Consider the following 13,114-nt stretch of genomic DNA (forward strand, 5'->3'; position numbering starts at 1 on the left):
TAACCTTCATCCAACGGTTGTCCATGCACCTAACCACCCAAGGTCACTCATGGCCAGCAATGGTTTTCAGTTTTAGTTCATGCCACCTGACTGTCTTTGATCTAGTCGAACCTCATGCCATTTTTTCCCAAAAAGTTGGGAAATAACCTATTATTGCTATATCATCGGATGTTCCCACTGTTTGTGACATTGTCCTCTTTTTGTGCTAACCGCACCCCAACAAATCCCTCAGTCATGCTCCATTCTGACTGTAAAACTATGATCATGCCAGGCGGTATGCCACCCACAAGTTGGGAATAAACATTATTATTATTATTTGCGCGAGTCATGGTGCTGGTAAGCATACTGTCCCACGCTGAGAACTCACAGGGCAATGCTACAGCTTTTTCACCTGTGCCTTTCAGGTAGGCACAGAAACATAATCGATCCAGGAAACTTTGGCTAAGCCCTTGATCCTGTGTATCAATCCGTGAATCCGTGAATCCAGCACCCAGTACGAAGCTCTTTTGGATTGTGTCTTGTGAGTTCTGGCGCTAGCCAGGTTACTGTCTCGCGCTGCGGGCCTATAGAAAAATTCTACACCCTTTTTCCACTTCCACAATTCAGGTGAATGTAAGCTACCAACCAACGAGAGCAAACCCGGCACGGAAAACTTGAGTGGAAGTCTCAATCCCGTCTATCAGTCCGTGAAGTCACCACGGATAAACTCGTGCCTGACTTGATACATATATGGCACTCAATCTGAACATGGTAAACATCGGTGATATGGATAGGTACGAAATTATATGGAGATGACATGGTACAACTTTGTGGCTGAGGGAAAACTGGATATGTGCATAATCGTACTAACACCACCGATCCATGCTAAAGTAAATCCTGTCAGTTTTGAACTGAAAGCTATAGTCGTCGCACGAAATTGGTGACCTTGAGCATTCCGGCGATGATTTGTTTGACCTGCGGACGGCGAAATGGGAGTGACGGGCAACATAAGGAGCGCGAAGAAATGGGTTTCTTGTCTCGAAAATGTAGATTAAGCTGAAAGCGGGTAAACTCACTATGTGTGCGGGATTCAAAGAGTTTAAATCTGATTTGTCAGTGTGGACAGAGACTTGATATCGAGTAAAGCAGATCGTCATCGGAGAAACAGTGAGTAAATTTGTCGATAGAGCGATGCAGCACTACTTCAGGAAGGCTAGTAACATGAGGTCGACGCGCAGATTCAATGCATCTGGAGGGTTCTGCTAACGTCCCTGGGTGTATTTTATATGAAGCGGTATTTCGTTTGAACAGTCAGTAACAGAGGACGGGAGCTCAGCAGACAACGCTTAGTAAACTACACAGAGACAACCACACTCTATAGCACCACACTCTTTCATGGACAGCCCGGCACATCTAACTTCCCTTGGCAGATAAATTGATCGCACCCTCCAGTTTGCGCCGGTCAGATGACATAATTCGTATGCCAGAGGACGGATTTCTTCGTAGATCCTTGTATGAAATGGAGAAAACTTAGGGGCGGTCAGTCCATGACCTGACAACGAAGCGTGAAAGCTTCTATCAGTTAACTCAGTCGCGTTAGTAACAGCCGTCTCCCCAAATGGGAAACTCGGGACGAGACAAACCACTGGTTAGTGATCCTGAAGGATATGGTAGTGTCAGAGCTATTCCCCTTCACTGCGTAGCTCTCACTCCCTGTCATACTAGACAAACAAACATTTGACATCAATGAACTGAGTGCACCGTCGCTTCTAACGCGTGGTTCTAGTTCCTCGGTGAATTCAACTATAATCGCTGGGCCCATTGCATTTCGGCGCACTGTGTATGAGCTGAAAACTACATTGCAAAACGTCGAGCATACTACTGCGGTAGTACACGTTTTTATGAAGCAGGTCGTGCGTGTTCTACTCGTCAACCTGGAACACAAGGCGACTATTCATTAGACCCCTATCCACTGATCAACCTGATGTGAGAGACTCTGTGGCATAGCATATTTTGTCAGGTACACAAACTTCCACACCGCGATAAGGTCGAGTTTCTTTTGGGCGGTCTAAAAGTGTGGCTACCAATGGTTCCACCGAACTTCCGGACTGAATTCCGTAGTCCCTCATGTAATTTGGGGTAGATGCTCCGAATCGCGGCTGTTAGTCGATTTAAATGGAGTCATCTTTACCATTTTCTCTCCAGACCGAGGCTTAACTTCCTCGAATGCTTGCATCAGATCAGGACTAGGTATTCATCCCAGCCCCTTATTTTTTCACAGTAATGCTTTGGAACAATGATTTTGCAGCATTTATTTCCCACTGTCGATTCAAATGATGATGACATGATGACCTTAGAAAATGTCAGAACGAACAGCTCGGGACCAGATGAACACAGACTTTGTTTCATCATCTATAAGAGGTGGCATAGCACCATCCGGTTTTGTGAACCCTTGCATATTGTACCGGTTCAATGGCTTCGTCTTCTGTTACAGTTTTTGTACTGGTATGGTATTCACTAGTACTGGCTTGTGGTTTTTCATACCATTGAGCTTATAACGAATATCTTGTCTATTCTGCGCCACGCTGCCGATGAAGACTTTACCAAATGGAGCACTTTTCAGTGGTTTGTGCGACGCGTAATAGGAGAATCAAGTACAATGAGTCATGATTCACTTAGTTCTGCTTTCTTTTTTAGCTAACCGGACGCCCGTCTAGTCGTTCGTGGTCACCTTTCCCATTGTAATTTTGCTTGACTCTCTTCGGATGCCAAACTCGCTGAATCAGATGATCTGCTAGACATTCTGACCACGATTCGGCATGTAAGACATCCTTCATCCTTGCTGCTTTTTGTTTGATTGGCCTTCCGTATTCATTAGTTCTGCATAGATTGCTCTTGTATTTGTTTGCACACAACACTGAATTGTGTCTTTAGAGTGCAGTTTACACCACAAATTCAGGTGCTATATGCTCATAATTTGGGAATCCGAATGTGACACTGAATACCAGCTGTTTGTGCCACCCACCCATAATCTTCCTAAATATAAAGTAGTCATTTGGAGTTGTTTGAAAGAATCAGAAACTTGGCAGCTTTGCACTGAATGCGACAGCTCTGATTCTTGAACACTAATGACTGCGTGATCAAGTTGTCCATCACTGTCATCAACCATTTTTGAATTAAGTGTGGGATTCCTCGTTCAGGGGGTCGTCACTTGTTATTTCGAATGAGTCCAGTGGTTAGCGTTTTGATACTTTGTCACCAGGCAGTAAACTGTCCACTTTTTGGTAGCTTGCACTTAGTACAGGGTTGAGCGGAAACAGTCCTAAGAAGTGGACAGTCTCATGACATGCGGAGCACGCGTCTTAGCGTAACCCATCGCGGGAGGACTCCTTCTTAAAGTCTAAGAAGTGGACAGTCTCATGACATGCGGAGCACGCGTCTTAGCGTAACCCATCGCGGGAGGACTCCTCACTAAGCTCGCATATGGCAATTCAGTCTTGGGAATCCAATGTTCCCACTAGACAATGCTTTGGAAACACCTCTGATCAAATGGCGAGAGTTCTCGTGCATCCTGAGCGCGCAGAGACCATGTTTTTTGGGTCACACCGTCACTATGCATATACTGCCCTTGACAGACGAAATGACGTCACCCGGGTGCCTTAGGTGTTGGAGGTTGGTGAGTGCTGCCGTCGCCTCCAGCCGGTTCACCGGAACCTATACATTTGCTGAGGTAAGTTACGACGGTCGGCTGGTCTTCAAGCTTGCGATTTAGGTTTGATCTCAACTAGCAGCACTTCATACTTCACAATCGTGAGGTGCATGTCAAACTTTGTGGTAAAATAATTTAGATTATTTCAAATGACATCTATGGTTAATCTGAACCAAGGAGAAAAACACTTGCTTATCCAATGCCTGAATGAACTCTCGGGGAGCATTTAAACTGAGGTTTCAGAGTCAGGCACAAAAGTAAATAAGCACGTCAATAATAAGACTGAAGATGACTGGTGAGAGAGGACAGTCCTTTCACCACGGAACGTGGTAAAACCAGGCGACAACTCGATGTAAGTCGTAAGCTCCCATAGGAGTTTGCATACAGTACTTGTATTATCCGTGACGTCAAGTACTTCGGGATTCCTAGTGTTCCTCTTTTAGATCCACGAGAAATTTTGTGTTATGGTATGACTTCCGTTCACTGACAGTATGTATGGAAAACCATGTAGTAGACACGTCTTCAAATGTGTGAAAAAAACTCGGAATCCTTGTTATCCATGCCTTCATTAGTGTCAACACTGACGTGTATTGGTTGATGAAGGACGAAGTGCGTCTGGTGTGCGGAAATTTTTAGCAGGAGATATATTTCAAAGCGTTGGAACGCTTTTGGAATTCTGTTCTTTCATAGGGCTCATCGATTTCGCTGGGTTCTACGAATATCGCCAGTTTGAGTATTTTCTTTAAGGGCTTAGATATGCTGTTTGTGACTTGCACTACCATGGTTTAGTTTGATGGCCGTGATTGTTGAGACTCTGAATTGATGTTGATGGTCGCTATTTTGATGCACTTGTGCACATTTGTATGATTGTTGATACAGTAAAACCTCTACAACGAGCACCTGGAGATTTATCGAATGTAGTTACTTCCTGGTAGTACACGGATTGGAATGTACGGCAACATGACATTAAGGTTCTGTCTCTAATTTTGAAGGAGTGTGAATGGTCAGATGCGGATCGGTTCACCCTAGCTATTGGCACCAGAAAAAGTAAAGCTTTGTCGTTTCGATCACAGAAGCTTCATGTCAACTGCCACAATGGTCACTGTGGAGGCTTAGTTTCCCTAGAGGAGTTTCGGGGGTGGTTTAGGTTTGGTTCTTACCAGTCTGGCAGCTGGAAAGTATGAAAAACATTGCAAAAAACGGGCAAATACTGTGGGTTTCTTGATGCTATTCTTGGTGAGTTACTCATTTCTTGCGGAGGCACATCAGGGTTTGGTGCAAGCCAGTGTCCCTCTGGCACACGTATGGCTAAACTGTAACGTGTTCAGAAGCACCACCGTCCTTCCAGAATTTGGAGATTATCATTGGTCCTTAGGACTTTTCGAACTAGTTTCCAATCTGTGCATTACCGCCACCAAATTTAGGTGTTCTTTAAACATTCTTTGTTAAGCATTCTTTTGAATATGCCACTATCGTACCCTGAGATCCGGTATGGTTTTTTCTTGTCCACAGGTCATCTTCGTTTGTCGACTTCGACTGGACATTATCCCTAGTACATGCTGGAGCGTATTTGAATATTGACGATATACTTGCATCCAGCGAGAGAACCACTTGTCGCCTCCGTGTTTCTCTCCCTGGACTGGCCCCTCTTCTATTGTCTGATTCGACAAATGTCTCGTTTGGCCAGCACCGTTCACAAGACACAGCGCTTGCAGAGGAGTCATCTGTTCAGGTCCAGACTGACGTTCCAGCAGGGTCAAAGCTAGAATTACCGGTATGGTTGGCTCTGGCTTTGGGGAGTGGTCGTCGTCAACTGGCAAGCGTTGATCTACCTCTTATTTATAAGGTATGAGTGCTTCCATCTCCGATACTCCTCCTATACTTTGAAGGATGCGTTCACCGAAGTATTCGATGCTGATCCTTGTGTGGTTGATCTGAGGAGGAAAGCGCCCTTGTACTACTTACTGATGTATAATCTACTTGGCGTTGGATCAGCACAAGCTGGGCGAATGGCGGCAACAGCCGCAAGGGTATTTCAGGTAAGTTTCGCTCGTAAACGTAAACGTAGAGCTGTTTTGAAAAACGGAGCAACACCATCAGCGCCGCATATCACACGATTGCGTGGGTGAGCTTTGACCTCCAAATCATTAGGCGCTACTATACTTGTACTCGAGGTGTATTTTCTCCGAAAATGTTTGAGATTCAGGATGTTGCTTAGTCATGCGAACTTTTGCAACTAGGCTTGTCACCCGTTTACGGTTGCCAAACACATTGTTATGTTGAAGGATTGGCACGTCAGGGCTTACGATAGAATTTTAACATCAAGACCCAGTAACACATTCTTGAGGATATTCCCATAGATTGCTGAGATTATGGCAGTAGCCCTTTAGTCTGCTTAGTTGTTTCCAAGCGACTCACTGGAGCAAGTGTGTCATTCAGTTTTATAGGCTTCTTTAGAGACCGTGAGAAATCGCTTATTACTAGTCCTTTATCTCATACTGTAAAGGTTTTCGGTTTACTCCTGAGTAAGACTCGCGCAAAAATGAGTTTAACCGATCCTCATTTTTAATTAAAATAATTTTGTACACCAATACAAATGAGGGAGGAGCACGTGTTGGTTTTACGATTTTTTTTACCTTTGTGGGGAAGCAAGCAGTTCTGAGGCCCTTTTGGCCAAGTGACCAGGTCACTACAGTCGAAATAACCATCTTTAAGCTTTTTCGCCCTGTGCCTCTCTCATGTCGGTTACTTACGCCGTGCCTCGTTGATAGCCAACTGGCCAGTGTCCACTTGGAACATTTGCATCGTCCTCTCCGGAGAAATCGATTATTACTAGTCCTTCATCTCATACTGTAAAGGTTTTCGGTTTACNCTAGTCCTTTATCTCATACTGTAAAGGTTTTCGGTTTACTCCTGAGTAAGACTCGCGCAAAAATGAGTTTAACCGATCCTCATTTTTAATTAAAATAATTTTGTACACCAATACAAATGAGGGAGGAGCACGTGTTGGTTTTACGATTTTTTTTACCTTTGTGGGGAAGCAAGCAGTTTGTCTGTAAGCCCTTTCAACGACGGACACTCATGGGGGGCTTAGGGGGTTTCGAGAGCGTATTTCAACCGACTAATTTGGAGTGGCAGACCTTTACCGTAAGCGCAAGGCGATACGTTTCTTCTCATGGTTTTGATCGTCTTTTCGGGCCAGTGACCTACCCGATCTAGTTAGCGTAACTCAAAACGTCTTGAGCTTCAGTTATCCCTGATAAAATCGTTCTGTGTTATGCATTGCGCACAACTTACGTCGAACTCAAACGTCATTCTATTCATACATTTGGTTACTCATGTTGAAGTGAAGAATGCACATTGTGTGGTCGTTGAGGGTTTGTGATGGTCTCAAAACAACACCGATAAGTTACAATGCAAGTGGTCTTCCAAGTCTTCTTTGGCAAGTGCATTTCATCAAAACAGCTATCCAACGAGCTTTAATGTGAACCTTGAACTTGAATAGTTTTGGTCGCATCGGTTCCTGACTCCAAACACAACAACCGAACTTTGATTTTTCCTTTTCTACAACTGCGGCTTTCAACGATTTAATTACACATGTCGCTTTCGGTGGTAGAAACCTCACATACTTACGGGAGAATGTTAACCATATCTTATCGAGAAATAGGACAAGCCTCTGGTATTTGGGGTTTTCATGGCTGTTCAGTTTGCATAACTAATACATCAACAGCCTCACCACCAATGTCGTGTTAACTCATTGTGTGCGGATTTCGGAAATTCAGGATTGATGTTTAGCTGACCTTGAATCCAGGGTAACGAGGTTTTCCGTAATGATGTCGTGAAAAAGAAGCTATGATTGGCATGTCATACCTGGTTACTAGCAAACATTCTTCAAAATGATGACTTGGTTTAGCCTTGCACATCAAAGTCAAGACCTATCCATTACTAGCTCAGGAACTGTTTGAAATGCTGCATTTTGACCTCTGATGCATAGATTTCGCTCTTTATGGAGTTGTTTTCTTTTCGGCAGACATCTTCACAACCTCTGGAGCTTTCTCTTCTCGAAGGCGTTAAGTGGGTTAAGATTACCTGTTCACCTTTTCGAGTGCCCTTTGGCACCAGAAACACTTTGAAAATCTCATTCGGACTAGTTACGTAGTTCTCGTGAGTCCAGTGTATTTCAGCTCCACGGACTTCGCTTCCGTTGCCTTACTGAATAACGGCACTTGCTCAGACACCTGTAGGATGGAAATCAAGCCAACAACTTATAGTTTTGGGGGTGGCTACAAAAGAAGAGCTAGAATTGGTTGGATCATGATGAAATAACACAGTGCTAATATATTGAGGTTTATTACATGACATTTCCGGCACTGCGGACGACCTTCTTCAAGAGCGGAGAAATCAGAACTAGAAATTACGAGAAAAGGAAACCAAACTGACAGCTACCATTTGGAAGATTTCGCTTGATTGATCAAGGTGATTGAATCCAGCGCGTCATGTGTCTTACTGATCAGTTCTGACCAGTTGACATGAGCAAAGCGTCGTTTCGTTTGGTTGGGCGTAAAACCCAGATTCCGCGGAGCGTCGGTCCGTTGTTTCGAAACTCCTGTTTGAGTTGATTGATCTTGATCAAACCATGTGATTCTATGCTAGAGCGCGCGAAGCATTAACTCAACCTTTCTGTGGTTTCCGTTTTACGTTATGAGGGGTTCTGTAACGTAAAACGAGCATGTATCATGTGTTCTGCAATGCGCACCACAGTTACATACTGGTGTGAATGTGTATGCTGATGAAGCATGCGAGTATTCTATGGTCTGGTGTCCAACCTCCTCCTCGGCATCTGATGGAAGGTGAGGGTTACTACGGAATGTTGTGGAACCGATTTAGATTGTTCGTTTATTATTATTTAATATTCAATGAACGGCCAAGAAAGTTCACGAGGACGCATGAGAATGTTCACTTTTCAGAATCTGTGTGCAGACGAGTTATTTAGTTTCGTGCCTGATGAACTGCAACCGCTTAGTTCTTGTTTGCTAATGAACAACTTCTCAGTTAAGAGCATCCCTGCCTTCATTAGTATCTTTATGAGAAGCATTAAGATTCCCCTGGTGAATCTCGTACACCCAAACCGTTTTAACACCCAAGGAAATGGCTTTTTTCGGTTGGACTGGATGGTTTTTATTGTTTTGTCTATCTCAAAGTCAACTGAAACCGCGTGGCTTTTTTCGTAAGTCTACTAACTATCGGTAATCTGCACAGTCTATATAGGTCCAGTTTTTGGGCTGTCATCTTGCTTGCGACTGGTCAATCGTCTTATCTGTGAAAGATACTGGGTAGTCGTTTTAGCACAACATCTATTTTCATGACTTCAGTTTCATTAACTTTCGAGACTTCACTGCACAGCGGTTCGTTTCATATTCATCAAATAACATTATCAATAATGTGAACGCCGCTCAGAATAAGTTGTCTTTCGACATTCACACACATCAAAAATCGACTATTAGGCTGTTTGTTCACATTAAATTTTAACTTTGAAGAACCTGGACCTTAGACAAAGTTTGATTCCCAGTACTATTTCAGTGGGTAATAATATACCACTAATTTTTAGTATGACCATTTGTCAGTGAGTTTTGTGTCTGCCTGAGTTTCACTGCTGCTGTGTCGAATGTTCATCAGAAACAATGTGTTAGGAGAGGTTTAATAGCTTACAATCCGTGGTCGTTTGTAAGAAACCTTCTGAATTCTGTCCCACTAGAGCGTGGTAGGCTTCTGCGCATAAGCTTCTGTCGTTGTGCTTTGTCGATCAGCGTTTTTGTAGTCAGCTGGAGCTCCCCATCGAGGTTGAAAGTTGCAATCGCCACACCATGAGTTGATAAAACATGTCACCGGGGGAAAAGATAAATTGTTTTTTTTTGAGACAATAGATAATATCCGTTGTTTAAGTTGAAGGAATACATTTAAATATCGTGGGATCTTTAATGGTAGACGCACTCGGAATGTTCAGCGTATCCTTTGTTTTTCTCATCTTGTTGACCGACGTTGTTCGTTGGGGTTCAACATTCTAACATCTAGTGTGAGTGACCCTTGCTTGTGGAAGCATCTAGGTGGGTGTTGGCCGTTCACCACAACACGCAAGACCAGCATTCTATGCTACTCACCAAGCAGGCTGCCTGTTCAATTTCAATTATGGTTTCTTAATATAGCGAATGTAGTTCAAACAGCTTTGTGATCATCATGGAGTTCGGGTACTCGCATACCGTCGGTGTAAGATGGCCATGAATTTTTAGTCCTGTGGCACCACTACTATCGCACGTTTTCCCGAGGTGGCTTTTGAGTCGGGAAACCCCGTCATGACACTTACACAGATCCGTTGTAGCCGTCTCCCGATGTTTGTCGTCCTAGTTTTCGAAGGACCCAATTATCTGGTTATTTTCTTACATTTTGGCTCGCCTGTCTATGTGCCTGGGTGTATCCGTTGGTGCGAGTGTTGTGGACCACAGTTTTCTTAATACCTTCTTAATTCCTTGAACGCGAGCCTTGACACCCTGATTTGCTTAGCCAAACCAGAAAGCCAATGAACGTGCGAATCAGCTGATCTATGGAACACTGGCGAGGACAGGCATGTGTGCAGCCGAAAACAGGTTTCTTATAAAGCTTACACGAAAAGTTCTAGGCAGGCCAAAAATGGTTCTAAAAATAGAATTCAACTGTCAAGGATAATTGAAGAACAATCAGTTGAATATATCAACGAAAACGGTTATTTCATTGGCGGTCGTTTAGTTCAGTTGCGTTTGGAGCTGGTTTTCCTAGTAGCAAGTAAAAGGGTTCTGTGAGCAACCGGTGAGAACCTTACGAGGTGATCGACGAATTGTCTATGATGATGCGGTTGGCCCAGAAGTACTAAATCTCCCATGGGTTTTGAGCTAGGCCCTTTGCTAAGTGTCTGTGTCACCGTCACGGATAACAGTAACGTTTGTTTCGAGAAACGTCGTGAGAAACAAAGAAGGAAAATTATAGCGTTTGACACTAACCTCACGAGGCGTAAAATATCAAGGCTCATTATCTGTTGCACACTTCTTGACTACGGAGCAGTGTGTAACTCAGAGAGCAATAAGCCCCAGGTTTGATAACGTCGTTGTCGCTCAAATCACTCCTAGCTAGCAAGAAATTCAAGTGACTTCCTTCTTCATGAGAGATGTCACTGCTGCTACCCTGTAATCCTCTTACTGTGGCCCTGTAGGTAGTTGCTGTTTACCACGACCACCACTATATTGTTCTCACTAGACTTTATTGTAGTGATTTCCTCATTACATTTGCCCTACTTCTTTAGTTAGTTTACCGTGTTTTCTTCTTCCAGATACGACTCAAATCCGTAATGGACGCTGCTTTGAATGCCAGTCGCCAAGACACGCTACACTCAACCGGCAAGTACGTACTTTGTGTGACCGAAATCTCTGTGCCCCCACGTGATCGTTGACCTGAACTGAATGTTGACTGGCGGTTTTTGGACATACTTATTCAGCTTCACGAATCCTGCTCTCTGTTAGTTCTCCGACTAGAAATGATAGTAATTACCATTACGGTGTGCGTCCCTTCAAGAAGACACCGTGGGATTTCACTTGATGAATCTAAATAGCGACCGTAAAAGAAAACCGTTACGGTTTCGAACACTTGTCAACCGCGTCACTATCGAATAAACAAACGCCCTTATGGATATCAGAAATTTGAACTTCAGAAGTGAAGGGCCCATAATGCACAAACGAGTCACATGGAGGAGAATAGACGCAACATCTTGCTTGGGTATTTTTGCGCATAATGGTGCGGTTCAAATCGTGTCATGGATACAACTTTGGGATGGGTCAACAAACGGAGTCTCGCATTTGTTGCGACAGCAGCTGAATGTATGTCATTTCTGACAAATATAGTATTGCAACACGGCAGCTCGTGCTCCTATCCGTCAATGGGATGCTGTTCCAGTTAATGCTTTATCAGAACCAGAACGATTCAACTTCAATGAACCTACTGGACCATCACCTCCCACTTGCTGTTGTCACTCCTTATCCTTGGTCTACGAAACTGTAGCAACTGGAACAACTATATCTTCATACCTGGTTTATCTCTGTTGCGGCGAGATTGCTCAGTGGTTAGAGCGCGAATTTACTGGTTGGCTGGTCCATGGTTCGAACCCGACCTCTCCATCTAGGCTTGGGCAACTTGGCAGTATCCCAGCCCTCGTGCTTCCCTCGGGTGGCATGACAGCTAGGCACCGAAAGGGGGCTCCAACTGAATGACTGTCCATCTTAATTTCATACTTCTACAGCACGTATCTGTTCTTGAGGGCCAGAAGCACCCATTGCTCGAATTTCGGTGGACTGGACTACCTTGTTAGCTTTGGATTGTGAACTTGGATTTCTTCGTTATTTGCCTAGCGTGAAGCGATTCCTAAGACCAATGCTTTTGAGCCAGTTAAACATCTTGTCGTGCTTTGTTTCCATGACTGTATGTGTTACCATCTAATCCAACACAGGATAGCCATCAGTTAGACTTTTTCCAACCAGATGTCTGTTGGTGTTAACGGTGACGGCAGCCAGGTTTAGTCGCTTTCCAAAGATTCATCCATTTATGAGTTTGAATACGACTGACACTACATGTGACCCGATGAAACCGCTTAAATTCTCGTACTTGTGCCTCGTGCGGGTCGAGTCAACCAGATGACCACTTTTCAGCATCATCTGTTCTCCCGTCCACAGATTTGACAATCTTGAAATGGCTCTTTTCCGTGTCGGACAATCAGAGCGGTTACAGTTGGAGCGCTGGACCCTGAGGCATCACCACAAAATCGAGCCCAGTGCGTTTCTCAAGTCGGTCGTAGCTCGGTCTCATGCAAAAAAAGCAAAAGTACTAACGGAGAGTAATGTGGATGCCAACTAACAAGATTTATCTATTTTTGTATGTTTAGCTCTTTATTTAAAAATCTCCCAAAACTGTTTTGCCTTTGTCTCTATGGTTTGGTTGGGCTCGTTGCTGTGCTAGCTCTGTGAGAACGGTAGGCACTTGTGATCTCTGGGCCTTTATTTTCAATGCGGGGCGACAACCCATGCTGTTTATTCTGGTTGTTGGTTGTTGAGGTCAGAATGGAACAAGATTATTTTTATAACCAGAAGACAGATGACAACAACTGACACTTTTACCACTCAGTAAAACCATACGAGATAGAATACGGGATTTTGTTCATGGCTTGCTAAGCATGTGGTGTCCTGCACTTATCTTCCAATTAGATCTTGAACGTGATCTGTAAATGTTTACTCGTCTTCGTCTAAATCCAGCTCGCAGTTTCTCTCGCCGAGTGTTTGATTATCTGTAGCAGGAGGCAAAGTAATGTAACGGTATAAGTAGCTAGTTTTGACGGAATTTCGATTATTATAT

General features: G+C 43.9%; 1 protein-coding gene across 1 annotated transcript; it reads left to right on the forward strand.

Annotated features, from left to right (window-relative positions):
• Positions 1-2,674: 2,674 nt before the first annotated feature.
• Positions 2,675-12,666, forward strand: T265_06408 (hypothetical protein; the record flags this gene model as incomplete). Its single annotated transcript, XM_009171666.1, has 5 exons — positions 2,675-2,800; positions 5,201-5,534; positions 5,578-5,727; positions 11,046-11,116; positions 12,439-12,666. Coding segments are annotated over 5 exons (738 nt in total).
• Between the last annotated feature and the right edge of the window lie 448 nt (positions 12,667-13,114).

This window comes from Opisthorchis viverrini, assembly GCF_000715545.1.
Source record: "Opisthorchis viverrini unplaced genomic scaffold opera_v5_132, whole genome shotgun sequence".
NCBI classification, from domain to species: domain Eukaryota; kingdom Metazoa; phylum Platyhelminthes; class Trematoda; order Opisthorchiida; family Opisthorchiidae; genus Opisthorchis; species Opisthorchis viverrini.